This window comes from Bemisia tabaci, chromosome 3 (genome assembly GCF_918797505.1).
Source record: "Bemisia tabaci chromosome 3, PGI_BMITA_v3".
Taxonomy (NCBI): domain Eukaryota; kingdom Metazoa; phylum Arthropoda; class Insecta; order Hemiptera; family Aleyrodidae; genus Bemisia; species Bemisia tabaci.
Window position 1 is genome coordinate 14,119,932 of NC_092795.1, and position 21,376 is coordinate 14,141,307.

Below are 21,376 nucleotides of genomic sequence, written 5' to 3' on the forward strand. Positions count from 1 at the left end.
AACGGTCGTTTTTCAACCGCCATTCTTGTGATTGGTGGAGCCTATATATTCTGTGCTTGTGACGTGAAATGGTTCGACAGCCATGTGGTTTCTTCTTCACTTACAATGTATTTTCCCGTAAGGAAATGACAGCCGCTTTTCAAATGCAAATATCGAGTCAATCGATAATTTTTTGATCAAAATGGAAATCAGAAATGGATTCCTCGTACGTTTAAATGGTTAAAACCTTCATTAGATAAATAAGAACCGACGGGATAAACCCTATTTTTAAGGAAGACTGTCGTAGTCAATGGGGATTGTTTACATCTGCTTAGTGATAACAGACATGGACATTAGCTCAATATTTGGCCATTTTCATGAGTTTTTACTTTTTTGTCACTTTTTGAAGGTAAGTTTATTTTGTAAATCAATTGTTTAGTGCCTTAGGATCATGTTAAAAGCTGTAAAGGTATAGGTACTTTGTTACTTATTAATTCAGAACACACTCCGGCAGTCCAACGCTCAAACCATGGATGTTCCTCAATGCGTGTAAATCATTCTTAACTCTTCAACAAACACCTCAATATCATTCAGAACGTTCCCACGTTTTATAAACGTATGTTATTTTAAAATCCTGTGTGTTTTAAATGTAACACTATACAGAAACATTTATCGATAAAGTCTGGTAACCGAAGAAGGATCCCTGGATCCTACGTCTACTTTCCTTGCCTCCAGCTAAAACATACCGGTCTCCTCATCTCATCAGTATTGTCTAAGGTAAGTTTTTTTCATCATCAATGATTGATACTATCATTTTGGTGTCTTCAGTGAAGCATTAAAGGGTGAAATAGTAAGAAATAACAATTGACTAGCTACATCCAGGTTTGAGCGTTGGACTGCCGGAGTGTGCTCTGAATTAATAAGTAACAAAGTATACCTTTACAGCTTTTAACATGATCCTAAGGCACTAAACAATTGATTTACAAAATAAGTACATGTCATTTTCAGTAACCTTGTCATCTATTGAGGTAGATCTACCCGTCATCTGTGCTAACGTTCACGCATTGTTTACATGCAGTAAATATTCTGATGTTCGGATGAGGCTTGTAATCAACTGAAGTAAAATTTTTACATTTTTTAGAAATCGGAGGACGCATGTTTGCATTGGAAACAATTTTAAAAATTCCGCGATAAGTGTGTGCATCGTCTTTTACTTGCAATTTTGAAGGGCAAGATCTAATGAAACGTCTAGCTCTTCCTATATCATAGATCGGCGGTGATACTACCAGACCACGTATTTCGTTTGCTGTATGTAAAAATCTCCGCTGCCGTCTTAATTTTTTTGAAGGAGAGCAAGTCAATATCAGTTCTTGAAAATTTGACTGAGTTTTCTCAGCACAAAGAAGAAAAAACATGAAAGTTTTCTAAAGTTAACATTTAGTAGTTTTCATTTTCAAAAATAAAGTATGACAGAAAGTCTACAACGTTGCAAACGGAGATACGGGGTCTGGTAGTTTCACCCTTGATATGCTCCTACGGGATGGATTCACAGTGACGTTGGTTTATGCACGGAAGGGATAAATAATTAGCCTATTGTAAGTCTAAAACCATCTTGTAAGGCAACCATCACAGAGATTAAAACATTGAAATCCGATTAAAACTAACTGAACATCTCCTACAGTTCCGCTCCACTTCGGAAATACGAAATTTGCGAAGGAACATTTGTAAATGCTTGATAATTCAGTAAGAACGCTCTAAAAATGTGTACAATATTTTTATCTGTTTTAGTCGCAATGATGTTCGCCGAACTTGCTTCTCGACGAGGAAGTTTTGGACACACTATAATCTAACACCATGGGCCTCAAACTTCTTTTTATCCAAATACAATGAAACATTGCCGTTTCCACGAACCCATCGTAAATCTCCTTCACGGATACTTCCCACAGCAATCCCAACAATTTTTTCCTTTAAGTAACAATATTAGTGTCCACGTGTAAAAGACAGAGACACCATTATCTACTTTATTTATTTATTATTTACTTTATTACTTTCTTCATTATTTACTTTTCTTTGTCCGTTGTAATTTCTCATGACAATAAGAATGAATAAATCAATAAAAATACAGGAAAAAGGATGAAAATTTTAAAACAAATTTAAAAAATGTTAGACACAAGAGAAAAATAAAAATAAAAACTTCTATACAAAAAAAATAAAGATTTAAAAAATTATGCTTAAAAGAAAATAAAACAAACTAAAGAAATTAAAGAAGAATGAGAAAAAGCATAAATAAAGTTTGAAAATGTTAAAAACACATGAAAAAAAATTACAAAAAAACAAAAGAAACTGTAAAAAAACAAATTTTATTTTTAAATAGGACAACAGAAAAATAAAAAAAACAGACAGTAAAAGTAAAAAAAAGTCCCCCATACATTTTTTTTAAATAAACGTAAATATAATGAAGCCTCGAATGAAAACGTCAAAACTGATACTCAGTTTTGAAAGTTAAGTTGCGCTTGAGAAACATTACCTACTTTCGAAACAAAAATGTTAGTAGTAAAGTGAAGACAACGACCAGGCTCGAGTTGTTTAACGGAAAGTGGACCTTTCAGCACTTCAATAACGACTAGTATGTTTTCCTTTTCATAATGTTTTTTTAATAGGTTTTACAGCAAATATAGAAATTATAAACGAGAATTTGGTCCTACAATTCAATACAACTCGTTCGGCAAGACAAATATATTTTATAAAGAGCTAAAACATGCAAGAAAAACAAAATTCAAAGATTTCCTAGTTGGCTAACATCTGGTGCTCCCTGATCTTTATTTATTCCCTAAGCTCTAAAAAAGTATAAGAATGTAATACGTACTTCGGGGAGTCGTGTAAAACTTCGGGAACTATACCATTATCTGGATAGCATTTTGCAATTCGGAACTATAGGCAGTACGGCAGGTTTTCAGGAGAGCAATTTTTGCAAAAACCATTGGCGTTTTTCCTCAAAACGATCAATTTTGCGGTTTGATGGTTCATTTGATAGCTATGGAGTTCCTTTAACACCCTGTGTTCATAGATTCTTAAAAAACATCACACTGTTGCCAAAAATCACAAAAAAAGGCTATAGTTCCTTATTGCAAAATGAAGAATCCGGGGAAGCTCATTTTGCAATTAGGAACTGTAGATTGTTTTAGTACTGATTGCATAGGGGATACGAGTCTGGTGTCACTATTACACACTGGAGGGTTAACCCCGACAGAGAAAACACCCCTTCCTCCCATCAAACGAGAAGGGGGAGTGCATTGTCCCTGCGGAAAGATATTCTACCAAAAACAGGGTGTGCCAAAAACATGGATACCTACCGACTTGCTAATATTTCGAGAATGGTGGCAAATATTAACATACCATTTGGACCGGAGGGTTTGTAGATTCGATTGACATGAATCGGTCGAAAAATGGAAGCGTGAATCAGACATGATCGACAAATTATTGAAAAACCGGTGTCATGAATCCGACATGACCGACATGAATCGCGATCGAAAAGTTGGAACGTGAACCGATTGACGTGATTTGATCGGCACTGATTCGATTGACGACCGAGAATCGATCGACAAATCCGTGAATCGATTGACAACCCTGTGATTCGTTCGAAAAATCCGTGAATTGATCGATAAACCCGGGGTCGAAAATAGGTCAACAAACCCGTGAATCGTGAAATTTTGAAAATTCGAAAATCCAAGATTAGGGACGTGGCCTAAAATGCTATCTCGGCTCCTGTTCGATCGATCATGCTGATTTTCGGTTTCAGGGGGTATTTTTCGACGAGAAACTCGAATTTCTGGTCAAATTTCGAAAATTCAAAAATCCAAGATGGCGGATGTGGCCTAAAATGCTATCTCGGCTCCTGTTCGATCGATCATTCTGATTTTCGGTATCAGGGGGTATTTTTCGACGGGAAACTCGAATTTATGGTCAAATTTTGAAAATTCAAAAATCCAAGATGACGGATGTGGCCGAAAATGACCTTACTTGAATAAGTATCCCCTGGGGGATCTTTCATTCCTCGGAGACACGCGTATAAAAGGGAGCTCAGAAGACGCAACCTCAAACTTGTTTTTCGTGGATAGAAATGTGAAAGATATCGGAGAAAATTACTGTGCACTGGTAGAAAAAACCTCTTGGACCAATGCCGCAGTGCATTGACTTAAGAGTGCAGTTTCTTGTCGCCAGATTTAAGAGTCTTGAACTCTTGTTTCAAGCGGACTTTGCATTGATCCAAGCGGATTTTGCATTGAAACAAGAGTCCAGACTCTTAAATCCGGCGACAAGAAACTGCACTCTTAAACCAAGAGGTTTTTTTTTACCAGTGTGGCTTATGCGTAGTAAATACTTCAAAAAATGCAAAAATCAAAAATTATTGAACAAGCTCATTGTCAAAATTTGAAAAAATGTAAATTTTTCGAAACTCAGCTAGGAATTCGAGTTTCCCGTCCCTAGTTCCTTATTGCATAAAGCTGTCCATCTATCAGTATTGCTTCAAACAAAACAGAGGTCATTTCTGTCTCGGCTGAAATTTTCTCCATCCTCGCTGAGTCCTTCATGTGGCAAGGAAATTGAACAGATTTGACAAAATATAAACTCGACACTTTTACCGAACATTCTGAACCGAAGAAATTCGACCACACTCTTGCATAACTTTAAAAACTTGAAAGTGACTAATTTTGGGAAATTTCTCTAACATCTCATTTTATTACCTCCTTATATTTATCTGCAAGTAGTGGCTATACTACTGTCATTAAGTTCTGTAACAATATAATTTTTTGCGGTAGAAAATTTTACGAGTAATTTAATATGGCTCGCAATACGGCGTGGAGCTTTGGACATGGTTGCCTCCATTCGCAGTCAGAGAGATCGAAACAGTGTGCTCTTATTCCGTGAATGAATATCAGAACTGTACTACACACGTGACCTTATCAAATCATTAAGATGCCGAATCAAATATTGTAGAGATTTATGAATTATGATCCCATTTCTTCTTCCCCAAAACTGAGTCACCAAGTAGTTTGAAGCGGATAACTCTACAACTTTAGATGAAGAAGCCAAAGATTACGAGTGCAATACGACTGCTTATATGTTGTCCTTATGAAACCATGACCAAAGACCTAAATTCCTAGTATAACATTAATTTTTCCAAGTTATTTTCAAGCATCGTTCGAAATTCTTTTAATTCCAATAATTCATCATTCGTAATTAATATTTTCTATCACTGAGTATTACATTTCTGTCAAGGATAACATTAAGTATCGGACACATTTTTGGTGGGTTTTCCAATATATGTATTTAGTCTTACTGTCACAGGCACTGCATTACCTGCAACTTTCTTTTACTCAAACTTCTAAATTTTACATTGAAATTCTGCATACTCATTGAGGATGGCTGGATCTAGTCCACTTCTCAACTTTTCGTCTTTATCTTCCAGCCATCACCTATAAATTTAATGACTAGACTTGTAACTGATAACGCCACTGATTATAGCCAGCCAATAGCGTATAGACTTGCTGTCTCGCCACTCGTGACGTCATCAAGTCTATAAAATCTTGTGCTGCCTGTTTCTCTTGGTCCTTTTACCATCTGACCCGTACTAGTACGTTGTGCCACTCTCGCCCTTATAGCACATCCCTGTGTGACTATTCTAACTTTCATAAATCTGTACTTCTCTTCAAATTCGATCTAATATAATCTCTCTTTCATTCAACCAATTCGTTCAATTCTTGCTCTCCTACAACTCCGTTATTTCTGAGTTTCCATTGGGCAGCCCTGCGGACAGTGTTCGAGTGATAACAAGTGACTCCTCAGTTTCCAACGCTTTAATTCCTACCGCGTAGAAAATGGAACTCGCGATCTTTCAAGTTATTTTCTCTCCTCTCGTTTCTCTTCCCTCGTTCCTCGGAGGATAAAGTAATCGAAGGACAAGGGCACCGCGAAAGGACGTAACTTTCCGTCAAGATGAGCCCTCTCGGCCGAACAACCTAACGCTTTTCAGGGCTCACGCAACTGCGAAGTCGGGCCCCGGCAACTGCGCGTCGAAGCCTTCGGACCTACGTTCCTACTCTCTCCGCGAAAGTAGTGTTTTTCACTAACCTAACTGTGTGAACTTTGTTATGAAAGTGATCTGAAAGAAGTGCGCGATAGTGTGGACTTCCTTGACAGTGTTTTCATTAACTTTTCGTCCCCTTAAGGGACGAAAACTCAGATTTTCTTGTGATGTTTGCAATGTTATACAGGGTGTTTCAGACCACCCGTACCAGGCCTTTTTCTCGGTTGGTTTAGGTCGTACGAAGTCGGAGACTGCGGGGTTGAATAGGGAATTGACCCCAAGGAATCCGAATTTTGTGGTCCCGAAACCCCCCCACCTCCCCTTGGGGGGTAAAGGGGGGGTCACGATGCTAAAAGTCACGGTTCCCGACCGAATTGCGGATCGATCGCATTAGAATTGAAAAGCACGGAAAATTTCACGTGGAATTGACCCCTAAAAATCCAAAATCGGACCATCCAAGGCCAATAAATGATCCCCTAAAGAGGGGGACAGTACCCCCCTCCATAATTTCTCTTTGGTCTCAAAATTGACGTAAATTCTCCAGAAAAGACGGTTTCCCAGGTTATCGACCTCGAGAAATCTAAATTTCATGGTCCCGAAGCTCCTCCAGCCCCCCTTGGGGAGTAAACGGGGGGGCCCAATTTTAAAAATCGGGGCTCCTTTCCGAATCGCAAATTGATTGCATCCAAATTGAGGAGCAGAACACATTTACATCTTAAGTGACTCCTAAGAGTTCTAATAGACCCCCTGAACGGCAGAAAGCAACTCCCTGAGGAGGGGGGCTTCGTCCCCGCCTAAAATTTCTCAAGATTCCTGAATGGTCGCAAAATTGACGTCGATTCTCCAGAAAAAGACGGTCTCCCATGTAATCGACCCCAAGAAGCTCAGGGAACATGAAATTTAGAGTCCTCGGGGTCGATTACATGGGAAACTGTCTTTTTCTGGAGAATCGAAGTCAATTTTGCGACCAAAGAGGAATCCTGAGAAATTTTTGGCGGGGGCGAGGCCCCCTTCCTCAGGGGGTTACTTTCTGCCGTTCAGGGGGGTCAATTAGAACTCTTAGGAGTCACTTAAGATGTAAATGTGTTCTGCTCCTCAATTTGGATGCAATCAATTTGCGATTCGGAAAGGAGCCCCGATTTTTAAAATTGGGCCCCCCCGTTTACCCCCCAAGGGGGGCTGGAGGAGCTTCGGGACCATGAAATTTGGATTTCTCGAGGTCGATTACCTGGGAAACCGTCCTTTTCTGGAGAATTTACGTCAATTTTGAGACCAAAGAGAAATTATGGAGGGGGGTACTGTCCCCCTCTTTAGGGGATCATTTATGGGCCTTGGATGGTCCGATTTTGGATTTTTAGGGGTCAATTCCACGTGAAATTTTCCGTGCTTTTCAATTCTAATGCGATCGATCCGCAATTCGGTCGGGAACCGTGACTTTTAGCATCGTGACCCCCCCTTTACCCCCCAAGGGGAGGTGGGGGGGTTTCGGGACCACAAAATTCGGATTCCTTGGGGTCAATTCCCTATTCAACCCCGCAGTCTCCGACTTCGTACGACCTAAACCAACCGAGAAAAAGGCCTGGTACGGGTGGTCTGAAACACCCTGTATAACTCTAACTATGTGAAGTAGTGAAGTGATGGCCAGAATGAGAGAGTGTGTGTGAAATAGATGCCAGATCTAGTTGAACTCACGCGAATTTTTCTTTCTTGCGCATGCGTATTAAGAGAGAGATTTGGCATCACTGCCGACTATTCTAACCGATATCTTGCAATCAGACCAATAAAAACCCTTGTACTATCGAGCACACAAAATTTCATAATGTTGTCCTTAGGGCAAAAACTACTCTTTTGAACTTAAAAATTTCTGTATAGGAATGAAATCGAGACTTAACAAAACTCAATCTGATAGTGAATTTATCGAAATGCCATCACTCTTTCGCTAATCTCGGCACAAAGAAGCTCTTACTCACTTGCAACAACTACGCTGTCCTTGACCGAGACTTCATTCAACCGAGCCGCACCGCGCTGAGTCACGCGTATCAATCAAGCCGGGTTTTCCTCCAACTGGCGCAGCGCACGGCGATCGCGTCAAAAACGCGGTTCCTGGCGCGAATGGCGCGGCTCTGTTCTCCTCGGAATCTGTCAGGCGTCGTGCGCTGAGTACAGCGTCGGCGTTTTCACACTGTTTTTCGTGTCTTTCGATATCAGTGTGGCGTCTATCGCTAGTGTGCTCGCACATGCGTTCCGCTGTGTTTTTTTTCTCCATTCCAATGGATAATAGAAGAAAAAGAAAAGCTCTTGCTCTTTACCATCTTGCCCTGAGACGGCAAAAGTTATTACTTCTGTTGCTACTGCACCAAGAGAAAGGCAGGAACAGTGCAAGCCCTCTCTTCCAAACTAGAGCAACCGAGGGAGCATTCCACATTTTAGTGAACCGCCACCTCGCGGAAGATGACCGGAAGTTTCAAGAATATTTCAGGCTAACGAAGGAGGAGTTTGACTATGTATTGTCGTTGATAGAAGAGGACTTAAGAACGAAGCCAAGTAATCGTGTGCGCAACCCGATTACGCCTCGAGAAAAATTGGCAGTAACTCTTAGGTAAGTTTTCGTCTCTACTATTCAATTTTTTCAAAAACTATTTTAAGTAAAGGGAGCATCTCCTCCGAAAAAAAAAAAAAAAAACAATGAATTAGATTGCATTTTGCAAAAAGGAACCACAAGCATTGCAATGATGCTAAGAATGTGCAACTTCATCCTTTGCAATAAAATTGCGGAAATTGTGAAAAACTATGAAATTTATATGGTAATTTTTGTCTCAAATTTACAGTTTTTAGCGAGTAAAATAGAAACTATTTAGGGATAATCGGGTTTTTCCTCCAAGACAAAAGAAGTTGCACAATCTTAGAAACATTGCAATGCTAGTGGTTCCTTTTTGCAAAATGCAATCCAATTTAGGCTCTACCTTTCATTTGTAGTAAGTGGTGAGAACTGGAGTAAATTCCTTTCTTTTTTTTTCTTTTCTTTTTTCTTTTTTTACCTTCAATAGTCGGACATATGTTAAAGTCTCATTTACTAAACAGTATCAAGCAACATGAGCTATTGAAATGTTTTGGACAATTTGGGATGCAATCATTATTTTAGTTCCTTTTTTACGGTAGAATACAGGCAATTGTGATGAATTTGTTTAGGAAAATAAAAGGACAATGAGTTCATATTATAATTTATTCTTTAGTCAAAATTTATTCAAAACTATATTGTTACTTGTATATTTGACAAAATATTAAATTTAAAGTTGAAATTTTAATTTGTAAATTTAACAAAGCACTGAATTTGAAAGTTTTACTGTAACTTGTAAATTTGAAAAAATATTAAAATTATTTTAAACGTGATGGTACTGCCCTTACGTACTCAATAGTTATCGAAATTTAGAACATTGAACTGAGTATCTTCCGATCCACATTCCATGGAAACGGATGACAAAAGAGTCAGAGGAGACAAGACGGATTGACTCGATTGTTCAGTTCCATGATTGGAGCTGTGACTTGGCACTGACAATGCCTCAATTTCAGCCCTTGAAACAATTGAAAAAATGGCACTTTTAACCTTTGCTTTCACTAGGGGAGGCAATGTTTTTACTGTGCTGGATATGCCTCTGAAAAACACGTCAATGTCACTTTCTTGTGCTGGTGGAGGTGGAGGAGCAGGGACTGCTGTAGGTTGTGTGGGTTCTTTCATGATATTTCGCAGATCCTCTTTTTCCTTTTCGAGCTTACCCAATTCGGACAAAATTTTGTCTGCCACACCAGAGTTCTTCTTCTTCTTTTTGGCCGGAGGTTGAGGAATTCCTTGGCCGACAGCTGAATTGCTATTGGCAGGGAGCTGAGAAGTTTCTTTACCAATGGCTGAATTGTTGTTGGCCGGGGTTGTAGAAGATGCATGATCGGTGACTGGATTTTGGTTGATGACAGGTTGACGATTTGTTGGACCAAAGTCTGAATTCTCGTCCTCCGATCCTTCTTGGTCACTATTCTGTGGCATCGGTGTGGGATCATCCGGATCAGCGGCATTGTCAAATATTTCGTCTCCAACACCCCCAGTCAGTTCAGAAGAATCGTCCGCCGCCGAATTAATAACGTGAGACTCAGTCACCGGGTTGTTGGATAAAATTCTGGAAGGAAGGGGAATAAACTTTATAATCGAAGGGCTCATGACTTTCTAAACCTTAAAATGAGTTGCGATTCGCCTCAGGGGCCGTTCAAGCATTACATAATGCACTTAGGGGGGGGGGGGGGGGGTTGAGCCAGCGTTACGGTGCGTTACAAGAGGGGGGGGGGGTCAAGCCCGGCGTTTCGTAACAAATCCGAGCCGGAAAGAAAAACTTTGAAAAAAACGTGCAAAAAATTGAAAATCCCGCCCTTCCCGAATGAATTTTTTTTAAAATGGGGGGGGGGGGAGGTCAGGTCAGCGTTACGTAATTCTAAAGAGGGAGATGTAAGGCTGCATTACAAGGGGGCGGGGGGGGGGGGCAAAAACTCAGAAAAAGTGCGTTAATTAATAATTGAACGGCCCCTTACGAGAAATGATAGAACACATTATAATCACATTAAATGCCAGTTTTTTTGGACTCGTCAGCTGCAATTATTAATGTTTCTTCCCTCTATAGATGAATCGTGTAGTGATGCTTACAGATTTGTTTCGCAACATGCGTCTGTGAGGTCAGGAAAACGGATTCTCGCCGAAACAAAAAAATTCCACTGTAAAATTTTAATCTTTGCCCCCCCCCCCCCTCCATCTCTCTTCCATTCACTGTTTCATGTATTGCAAGAAAAAAATATTGATAGAATTGACCGCATTTTCGTTGAAAAAACGGCACAGAAACGCAAGTATGGTAACTTTCACCCAAGTCATTTTCACAGTACCTAACTGTATCTTTGCTACCGTTACCGTGATAATAATTTGGGCGAAAGTTCCCATCCGATATTGCCACGCCTATGCCGTTTAGGGTATGGTAAAAATTGCACCCTTTTTTCCGTGAGACTCACCCTCACACACACACACACACCCTCGCGGTTACACATCACAACTCACATCTAAACTCTCCTTGCCAAAAAAAACTTGAAATCATATGCTTGACAACCTTCCCCTAAAACTTCCATTGCACACAAATCGAATCGTCCACGTCCTCTTCAAAAAGCCACATCAGGTCTCGTTTTGACAGACATCAGTTGGACTACATTTTGCAATTTGGAACTATAAATTCTAGCCCGGTTTAAAAACAACGCATATGCCATTAGTTTCCTTATGCACATAAGTGTTTTTCCAGAAGAGCCAGAATTTATAGTTCCAAATTGCAAAATGCACTCCAGTTCATACCTAAGCTACTCAAATAAATTTTCAATACTAGTATGAAGTGAAAATGAACTTACTCTCTCTCAACCTCGACAGTCTCCATAAACGACATGTGTTGTAAGATCGGATTAGGATTGCGCTTTAAAGCAGCTGATCCGGTTGGTCTTTTCAAACTTTTTTTGTGCTTGTTATAGCAGTCTCTTGCTGCCTTCCACCTCTTTTTGCATACGTCCTCTGGAAAAATACAAGTCAATCGGATATCAATAAGAGCGCCGAATGCTAAAAGTGATGATGTTGCATAGCCTCTCCTTTGAACGGTAACATATGAGAGCATTTTGCGACGTTGCACTACATTTTGTTTCTTTTTCTTTCTTTTCATGAAAGATACACAGTTTCGAAGGAATTCTCATTTTTTTTGCAGGTTTCTCGGAGCCGGAGAATCCTTCCGAACTCTTCGCTTTTACTACAGAATAAGTCACTCGTACATCAGCATAATCATCCCACAAGTTCTCGATGCCATCGTCAAGCATGTGGTACCGATTCATCTCCCTCCTCCTTCTGACATCAACTGGGAGGAAAAGTCGAAAGAATTTTGGGAGCGGTGGAACTTTCCTAACCTGATAGCGGCTATTGACGGAAAGCACGTCCGTATTGTCTGCCCTGACGACAGCGGCTCTCTGTTCTTCAATTACAAGCATTTTTTTTCAATAGTTTTGCTCGCCTTAGTCGACGCCAATTATAAGTTTTTAATTGTAGATATTGGCTCATATGGAAAGGAGGGCGATGCAGGCATTTTTGCCAAGTCAAAAACTGGCCAAGAAATTTATGGCGATACTTTTTGTTTCCCCCCGCCTAAACCACTTCCTAATTGCACGGAAAAATTTCCCCATGTCATTTGCGGCGATGAGGCTTTTCGACTCCACCATCGTGTAATGAAGCCTTTCCCAAAAGAGCAGTCTAAAAATGACCAGAGAAAAACCATTTTTAATTACCGATTAAGCCGCGCACGGCGAGTGACTGAGAACGCGTTTGGTATCCTATGCTCGGTGTTTCGAATTTTCTTCCAACCCATTAATGTATTGCCGGAAAAGGTGGATAAGATAATGTTAGCTTGCTGCGCATTACATAATTTGAAACGGGATACGGCTGTACCAGATGGGGCTGCAGTAGATGATGTCCCCACTGAATTTCCCAAGCACAATATGATTCCCCTGGCGCCTATTGGAGGTTTTAAAGGCGTTGAAGGTTATGATATCCGTGATATTTTGATGAAATTTTTCAACGGTATTGGTGCCGTAGCGTGGCAAGAGGAGTACATTCATTGAGAAAATTATGTAATAAATCCTGTGAATACATGCTCTTTCTATGAAACAAATCCGTTTTTTTCTCTGTATATATTATTCTTTATTCCCAATCAAAACACCTGACTTCGATGTCCCCTCCTTCTTTTACAGATATGAGGCAAGCCCTAGAAACCCTTCCTCTCCCTGAGTTTCCTACAGAATATTTGAACCACGTATTTGATTCACAATCAGTTATAATATTGTATATCAATGGCCGAAGTGGAAAACCACCTATCTCCGTATGCGACGTTGCGGACTTCCCGTCATAGTCGATTTTTTCTTAGTACTTATACTACTCACCGCAATTTTTCGAAAATTTCCTTGATTTTTCTTCTCTGTCAGCAGAATATATTCTCTTTAGATTTCAAGCTACAAAGTTGGCTTGCTGTCCTTTGTAAAAATAAAATAGGAGCGAAAATGCTGCAACACCGCAGTTGAGATACGTGGTTTTGCATCGATTCGGCGATCGATATAAGACGTAAATTGAAAAGAGAGCATTACACTATTAAAATTCAACCTAATGAAGCGTTTATCTACTACTCTCTTACTTATTACAGGTTTGAATATATTCTAGAAGTACTGATGACTCGTAAAACGGTCCATCAAAATATCTTAAGTTGAGAATGACTCGGCAACATTGCTGGAAGACACTTCGAGTTCTTGGAGAGTATTCAAAGCCATTGAAAAGTGGCAATGAAACTTGGATGGTGTTATACAAAAACGAACCAACTGTTCAGACTTTCCAATCGTATCAGTGATTTTTAGATTAAATTAACCCAGAAAACAATTTAATGAATGAAATATGCAGTACTTACGAGGCTTGCCTAGTTTTTGCGGCAATGAGCACCCACACTTTTCCTCGCTTTATATTGTTTTTATATTCGGAGCATTTAGGGTCGAAAAGCAACGGGTGCTTTCCAATTTCATTCAGTAGAACCTCGTCCTCCACTGGCGTGAACGTTTCAGTTGAAGTCATGATGCAAGTGCACAATCAATTAAAATAAAAATCAACGTCTGCTCTTCAGCAAAAACAATAGAACACTGGAATGTGATGCATATTTCATTCATTAAATTGTTATCTGGGTTAATTTAATCTAAAAATCACTGATACGATTGGAAACTCTGAACAGTTGGTTCGTTTTTGTATAACACCATCCAAGTTTCATTGCCACTTTTCAATGGCTTTGAATACTCTCCAAGAACTCGAAGTGTCTTCCAGCAATGTTGCCGAGTCATTCTCAACTTAAGATATTTTGATGGACCGTTTTACGAGTCATCAGTACTTCTAGAATATATTCAAACCTGTAATAAGTAAGAGAGTAGTAGATAAACGCTTCATTAGGTTGAATTTTAATAGTGTAATGCTCTCTTTTCAATTTACGTCTTATATCGATCGCCGAATCGATGCAAAACCACGTATCTCAACTGCGGTGTTGCAGCATTTTCGCTCCTATTTTATTTTTACAAAGGACAGCAAGCCAACTTTGTAGCTTGAAATCTAAAGAGAATATATTCTGCTGACAGAGAAGAAAAATCAAGGAAATTTTCGAAAAATTGCGGTGAGTAGTATAAGTACTAAGAAAAAATCGACTATGACGGGAAGTCCGCAACGTCGCATACGGAGATAGGTGGTTTTCCACTTCGGCCATTGATATACAATATTATAACTGATTGTGAATCAAATACGTGGTTCAAATATTCTGTAGGAAACTCAGGGAGAGGAAGGGTTTCTAGGGCTTGCCTCATATCTGTAAAAGAAGGAGGGGACATCGAAGTCAGGTGTTTTGATTGGGAATAAAGAATAATATATACAGAGAAAAAAACGGATTTGTTTCATAGAAAGAGCATGTATTCACAGGATTTATTACATAATTTTCTCAATGAATGTACTCCTCTTGCCACGCGTACGGCCCCCAATAGCTGCATGCTATAAAAAAAAAAAAAAAAAACAATTTTTTTGATTTTTTTTTTTTTTTATTATCTTATCCACCTTTTCCGGCAATACATTAATGGGTTGGAAGAAAATTCGAAACACCGAGCATAGGATACCAAACGCGTTCTCAGTCACTCGCCGTGCGCGGCTTAATCGGTAATTAAAAATGGTTTTTCTCTGGTCATTTTTAGACTGCTCTTTTGGGAAAGGCTTCATTACACGATGGTGGAGTCGAAAAGCCTCATCGCCGCAAATGACATGGGGAAATTTTTCCGTGCAATTAGGAAGTGGTTTAGGCGGGGGGAAACAAAAAGTATCGCCATAAATTTCTTGGCCAGTTTTTGACTTGGCAAAAATGCCTGCATCGCCCTCCTTTCCATATGAGCCAATATCTACAATTAAAAACTTATAATTGGCGTCGACTAAGGCGAGCAAAACTATTGAAAAAAAATGCTTGTAATTGAAGAACAGAGAGCCGCTGTCGTCAGGGCAGACAATACGGACGTGCTTTCCGTCAATAGCCGCTATCAGGTTAGGAAAGTTCCACCGCTCCCAAAATTCTTTCGACTTTTCCTCCCAGTTGATGTCAGAAGGAGGAGGGAGATGAATCGGTACCACATGCTTGACGATGGCATCGAGAACTTGTGGGATGATTATGCTGATGTACGAGTGACTTATTCTGTAGTAAAAGCGAAGAGTTCGGAAGGATTCTCCGGCTCCGAGAAACCTGCAAAAAAAATGAGAATTCCTTCGAAACTGTGTATCTTTCATGAAAAGAAAGAAAAAGAAACAAAATGTAGTGCAACGTCGCAAAATGCTCTCATATGTTACCGTTCAAAGGAGAGGCTATGCAACATCATCACTTTTAGCATTCGGCGCTCTTATTGATATCCGATTGACTTGTATTTTTCCAGAGGACGTATGCAAAAAGAGGTGGAAGGCAGCAAGAGACTGCTATAACAAGCACAAAAAAAGTTTGAAAAGACCAACCGGATCAGCTGCTTTAAAGCGCAATCCTAATCCGATCTTACAACACATGTCGTTTATGGAGACTGTCGAGGTTGAGAGAGAGTAAGTTCATTTTCACTTCATACTAGTATTGAAAATTTATTTGAGTAGCTTAGGTATGAACTGGAGTGCATTTTGCAATTTGGAACTATAAATTCTGGCTCTTCTGGAAAAACACTTATGTGCATAAGGAAACTAATGGCATATGCGTTGTTTTTAAACCGGGCTAGAATTTATAGTTCCAAATTGCAAAATGTAGTCCAACTGATGTCTGTCAAAACGAGACCTGATGTGGCTTTTTGAAGAGGACGTGGACGATTCGATTTGTGTGCAATGGAAGTTTTAGGGGAAGGTTGTCAAGCATATGATTTCAAGTTTTTTTTGGCAAGGAGAGTTTAGATGTGAGTTGTGATGTGTAACCGCGAGGGTGTGTGTGTGTGTGTGAGGGTGAGTCTCACGGAAAAAAGGGTGCAATTTTTACCATACCCTAAACGGCATAGGCGTGGCAATATCGGATGGGAACTTTCGCCCAAATTATTATCACGGTAACGGTAGCAAAGATACAGTTAGGTACTGTGAAAATGACTTGGGTGAAAGTTACCATACTTGCGTTTCTGTGCCGTTTTTTCAACGAAAATGCGGTCAATTCTATCAATATTTTTTTCTTGCAATACATGAAACAGTGAATGGAAGAGAGATGGAGGGGGGGGGGGGCAAAGATTAAAATTTTACAGTGGAATTTTTTTGTTTCGGCGAGAATCCGTTTTCCTGACCTCACAGACGCATGTTGCGAAACAAATCTGTAAGCATCACTACACGATTCATCTATAGAGGGAAGAAACATTAATAATTGCAGCTGACGAGTCCAAAAAACTGGCATTTAATGTGATTATAATGTGTTCTATCATTTCTCGTAAGGGGCCGTTCAATTATTAATTAACGCACTTTTTCTGAGTTTTTGCCCCCCCCCCCCCGCCCCCTTGTAATGCAGCCTTACATCTCCCTCTTTAGAATTACGTAACGCTGACCTGACCTCCCCCCCCCCCCATTTTAAAAAAAATTCATTCGGGAAGGGCGGGATTTTCAATTTTTTGCACGTTTTTTTCAAAGTTTTTCTTTCCGGCTCGGATTTGTTACGAAACGCCGGGCTTGACCCCCCCCCCCTCTTGTAACGCACCGTAACGCTGGCTCAACCCCCCCCCCCCCCTAAGTGCATTATGTAATGCTTGAACGGCCCCTGAGGCGAATCGCAACTCATTTTAAGGTTTAGAAAGTCATGAGCCCTTCGATTATAAAGTTTATTCCCCTTCCTTCCAGAATTTTATCCAACAACCCGGTGACTGAGTCTCACGTTATTAATTCGGCGGCGGACGATTCTTCTGAACTGACTGGGGGTGTTGGAGACGAAATATTTGACAATGCCGCTGATCCGGATGATCCCACACCGATGCCACAGAATAGTGACCAAGAAGGATCGGAGGACGAGAATTCAGACTTTGGTCCAACAAATCGTCAACCTGTCATCAACCAAAATCCAGTCACCGATCATGCATCTTCTACAACCCCGGCCAACAACAATTCAGCCATTGGTAAAGAAACTTCTCAGCTCCCTGCCAATAGCAATTCAGCTGTCGGCCAAGGAATTCCTCAACCTCCGGCCAAAAAGAAGAAGAAGAACTCTGGTGTGGCAGACAAAATTTTGTCCGAATTGGGTAAGCTCGAAAAGGAAAAAGAGGATCTGCGAAATATCATGAAAGAACCCACACAACCTACAGCAGTCCCTGCTCCTCCACCTCCACCAGCACAAGAAAGTGACATTGACGTGTTTTTCAGAGGCATATCCAGCACAGTAAAAACATTGCCTCCCCTAGTGAAAGCAAAGGTTAAAAGTGCCATTTTTTCAATTGTTTCAAGGGCTGAAATTGAGGCATTGTCAGTGCCAAGTCACAGCTCCAATCATGGAACTGAACAATCGAGTCAATCCGTCTTGTCTCCTCTGACTCTTTTGTCATCCGTTTCCATGGAATGTGGATCGGAAGATACTCAGTTCAATGTTCTAAATTTCGATAACTATTGAGTACGTAAGGGCAGTACCATCACGTTTAAAATAATTTTAATATTTTTTCAAATTTACAAGTTACAGTAAAACTTTCAAATTCAGTGCTTTGTTAAATTTACAAATTAAAATTTCAACTCCAAATTTAATATTTTGTCAAATATACAAGTAACAATATAGTTTTGAATAAATTTTGACTAAAGAATAAATTATAATATGAACTCATTGTCCTTTTATTTTCCTTAAACAAATTCATCACAATTGCCTGTATTCTACCGTAAAAAAGGAACTAAAATAATGATTGCATCCCAAATTGTCCAAAACATTTCAATAGCTCATGTTGCTTGATACTGTTTAGTAAATGAGACTTTAACATATGTCCGACTATTGAAGGTAAAAAAAGAAAAAAGAAAAGAAAAAAAAGAAAGGAATTTACTCCAGTTCTCACCACTTACTACAAATGAAAGGTAGAGCCTAAATTGGATTGCATTTTGCAAAAAGGAACCACTAGCATTGCAATGTTTCTAAGATTGTGCAACTTCTTTTGTCTTGGAGGAAAAACCCGATTATCCCTAAATAGTTTCTATTTTACTCGCTAAAAACTGTAAATTTGAGACAAAAATTACCATATAAATTTCATAGTTTTTCACAATTTCCGCAATTTTATTGCAAAGGATGAAGTTGCACATTCTTAGCATCATTGCAATGCTTGTGGTTCCTTTTTGCAAAATGCAATCTAATTCATTGTTTTTTTTTTTTTTTTTCGGAGGAGATGCTCCCTTTACTTAAAATAGTTTTTGAAAAAATTGAATAGTAGAGACGAAAACTTACCTAAGAGTTACTGCCAATTTTTCTCGAGGCGTAATCGGGTTGCGCACACGATTACTTGGCTTCGTTCTTAAGTCCTCTTCTATCAACGACAATACATAGTCAAACTCCTCCTTCGTTAGCCTGAAATATTCTTGAAACTTCCGGTCATCTTCCGCGAGGTGGCGGTTCACTAAAATGTGGAATGCTCCCTCGGTTGCTCTAGTTTGGAAGAGAGGGCTTGCACTGTTCCTGCCTTTCTCTTGGTGCAGTAGCAACAGAAGTAATAACTTTTGCCGTCTCAGGGCAAGATGGTAAAGAGCAAGAGCTTTTCTTTTTCTTCTATTATCCATTGGAATGGAGAAAAAAACACAGCGGAACGCATGTGCGAGCACACTAGCGATAGACGCCACACTGATATCGAAAAACACGAAAAACAGTGTGAAAACGCCGACGCTGTACTCAGCGCACGACGCCTGACAGATTCCGAGGAGAACAGAGCCGCGCCATTCGCGCCAGGAACCGCGTTTTTGACGCGATCGCCGTGCGCTGCGCCAGTTGGAGGAAAACCCGGCTTTACAGCCGCGCTCGTCGCGCGCCGCCACGCCGCGCCGCCGCGCCGCCGCACCGGCCGGTCGTCGCATCCTCACGCGTAATCTCGCATAGCGCCAGCTGCTCGCCCTATCTCCACTTCCTACGCGAGTCCAGATGAGGAAATGTACAACACATCAAAGACATAACTGCTTATATTGTAAATGCATCCCGCATAACGTCACCGACTGCTATAAAGACCATTGCTTTCGCGAAAAAATCAATCTGATAAATTGTGAAAGAAATCAACGCCGCATGCAGAAAATGGAGACAAACTCAGGAAGAGAAAATCAGTCGGACACAAAGATCCCTTCAACATCATCAGCAGCCGAGAACCAGAAAATTGAGGGAATTATCCCAAAAGTATCAAGCACGGAACCAATACTTGAAAAAACCAAAGATCAACCTGAAGATGAAGAACTAACCCAGGAAACTCTCGAAAATCTACTGAGAACCGTAGATGAAAATCTAGAAAAGAACATCAAGATTTTGAAGACTGGAAACCTGAAGAATGCAGACAAAAGACTCACACAAGTAGCGATTGAAAATGGAAAACAATCCAGAAAAGAATTGTTAATGAAAATCCAAAAGAAAACAAATATAACCCAAATGTTGGAATCTGAATCTGGTGTTATCTTGTTCCACGAGTCTCTTTACCAGAAGGCTGATGATGGCACTCCATTCCCCGTCCTATTGAAACAGAAAGGAATTATTCCCGGAATCAAGGTTGATAAGGGTGTTGTCAACCTTTTCGGATCTGAAGGAGAGACAACCACCCAAGGTTTGGATGATCTGGCTGAACGTTGCGCTCAATACAAGAAGGACGGTGCTGACTTCGCAAAATGGCGCGTTGTGTCTTGAAAATTGGAAAGAACACACCCTCATACCAATCCATCCTTGAAAATGCCACTGTCCTTGCCCGCTATGCCTCCATCTGTCAGGCCAACCGCATCGTCCCTATTGTCGAACCTGAGGTTCTTCCCGACGGTGAGCACGATTTGGACCGCGCCCAGAAGGTTACAGAAACTGTTCTAGCTGCTGTTTACAAGGCACTCAATGACCACCATGTATATCTGGAAGGCAGAAACTGGCAAAGATAATCTAGAAACAAATGTATTGAAATCTGCCCTGAACTGGTTTCACAGGGTAAAAAATATGCATGAGTCAAGGTACCCCAAAATATGCTTATCCCGACTCGAGGAACTGGATGAAAGTAGGTACAATATAATTATTAGTTGTATTTATACAACTGGTTCTCTCAATTAAAAGCCATGTTACATAAAATTGACCAAGAATATCAATTTCTTAGAGAAACCACAGAGCCAGCTGCGATCAGGAAAATGGTAAATGAAGTTCAGAGAAAAATATCAGAACTAACAATGGAAAAAGACAAAGAAAAGTTAAATGAAACAAAGTTTGTCCCCCATTACAACCTAATTAACACTGAGAATATTGATGCCAACCATAATTATTTTTATCGTAAAGTGAGTTTTGCGAAAAAAAGACTATTCAGCCAACTACGAGCGAGAAATGTTAACTCCCTTAACATCACTATCAATCAGATGAACCATAGAATTAACCCTAACGAAATTTGCACAATTTGTAATACTCAACAACCTGAAGATGCGCACCACTTATTCTTTGTTTGCCCCATTTACCATAACACTCGAAAATATTACTTACACAGCTACCTTAACAAAGACATAAACCTAATTCTTAGTACCGAGTCAAACGAGCAACAGCTTACAGATATTTATAATTATTTTGCGACAATTCTGAGTCTAAGATCGTTCATAATAAATGAATAACTGAACCAAAAAACAAAGTTTGCCTATCATGAACGCTGCTATTTCATGTACATAATTGTAAGCCCAGCATATCCTAGAGATAAGTGTAGCATAATGAAGTAATCTCATGTTTGTAAATGATCTCCCAACCTAACCCCCCTTTGTTAAATCCTCCCCAGGATAAAAAATAAAGTATTCTATCTATCTATCTATCTATCTATATCTGGAAGGCACACTCCTGAAGCATGGATAAATATACAGGGTTATCCAAAAGTCACTGACCACCCCTGTAACTTTTTTCCAAATTGAGATAGAAGTTTGAAACTTTGGGAATGTTCCTCGGTCTAAAGTAGCAACTTTTTGGTCCCCCCAAAATTTTGGGGGGCGGCCCCCCTTAAGGGGGGCGGGGGCTAACTTTTTTTTTTCAAATGGCA

General features: G+C 40.0%; 4 protein-coding genes across 9 annotated transcripts in view; 3 read left to right on the plus strand and 1 right to left on the minus strand.

Annotated features, from left to right (window-relative positions):
• Positions 1 to 21,376, plus strand: part of LOC109033264 (protein D3) — a 59,509-nt gene that overhangs the window by 15,935 nt on the left and 22,198 nt on the right. The window lies entirely within an intron of this gene.
• Positions 1,964 to 18,558, plus strand: LOC140224205 (uncharacterized). 2 transcript variants are annotated; one of them, XM_072297871.1, is made up of 3 exons: positions 1,964 to 6,093; positions 7,698 to 8,666; positions 11,839 to 12,785. In XM_072297871.1, the coding sequence occupies exons 2-3, from the start codon at positions 8,305 to 8,307 to the stop codon at positions 12,740 to 12,742; spliced, it is 1,266 nt and encodes a 421-aa protein (XP_072153972.1). In that variant the 5' UTR covers positions 1,964 to 6,093; positions 7,698 to 8,304; the 3' UTR covers positions 12,743 to 12,785. The 2 variants fall into 2 exon arrangements, with proteins under 2 accessions (XP_072153972.1, XP_072153973.1); XM_072297872.1 differs by lacking the exons at positions 1,964 to 6,093; positions 11,839 to 12,785 and adding exons at positions 15,608 to 15,764; positions 17,019 to 18,558 and having other exon boundaries at positions 8,534 to 8,666.
• Positions 9,407 to 19,085, minus strand: LOC140224206 (uncharacterized). The gene is made up of 3 exons (XM_072297875.1): positions 18,589 to 19,085; positions 11,495 to 11,651; positions 9,407 to 10,236 (listed from the first exon to the last, which is right to left on the minus strand). The coding sequence occupies exons 2-3, from the start codon at positions 11,527 to 11,529 to the stop codon at positions 9,477 to 9,479; spliced, it is 795 nt and encodes a 264-aa protein (XP_072153976.1). The 5' UTR covers positions 11,530 to 11,651; positions 18,589 to 19,085; the 3' UTR covers positions 9,407 to 9,476.
• LOC109033265 (fructose-bisphosphate aldolase-like) lies at positions 19,205 to 21,195 on the plus strand. Its single transcript, XM_072297537.1, is given in 3 exon segments — positions 19,205 to 20,001; positions 20,004 to 20,235; positions 21,173 to 21,195. Coding segments are annotated over 3 exon segments (984 nt in total). The 5' UTR covers positions 19,205 to 19,272.

Bases quoted from the DNA above. Each gene is read 5' to 3' on its own strand.
- LOC140224205 (XM_072297871.1), top strand. From the start codon at position 8,305: ATGCGTTCCGCTGTGTTTTTTTTCTCCATTCCAATGGATAATAGAAGA. The intron at 8,667-11,838 runs GTAAGTTTTCGT...TTTTTTTTGCAG, and splicing joins AAATTGGCAGTAACTCTTAG to GTTTCTCGGAGCCGGAGAAT.
- LOC140224206 (XM_072297875.1), bottom strand. From the start codon at position 11,529: ATGTCGTTTATGGAGACTGTCGAGGTTGAGAGAGA. The intron at 10,237-11,494 runs GTAAGTTCATTT...CCTTCCTTCCAG, and splicing joins ACTGTCGAGGTTGAGAGAGA to AATTTTATCCAACAACCCGG.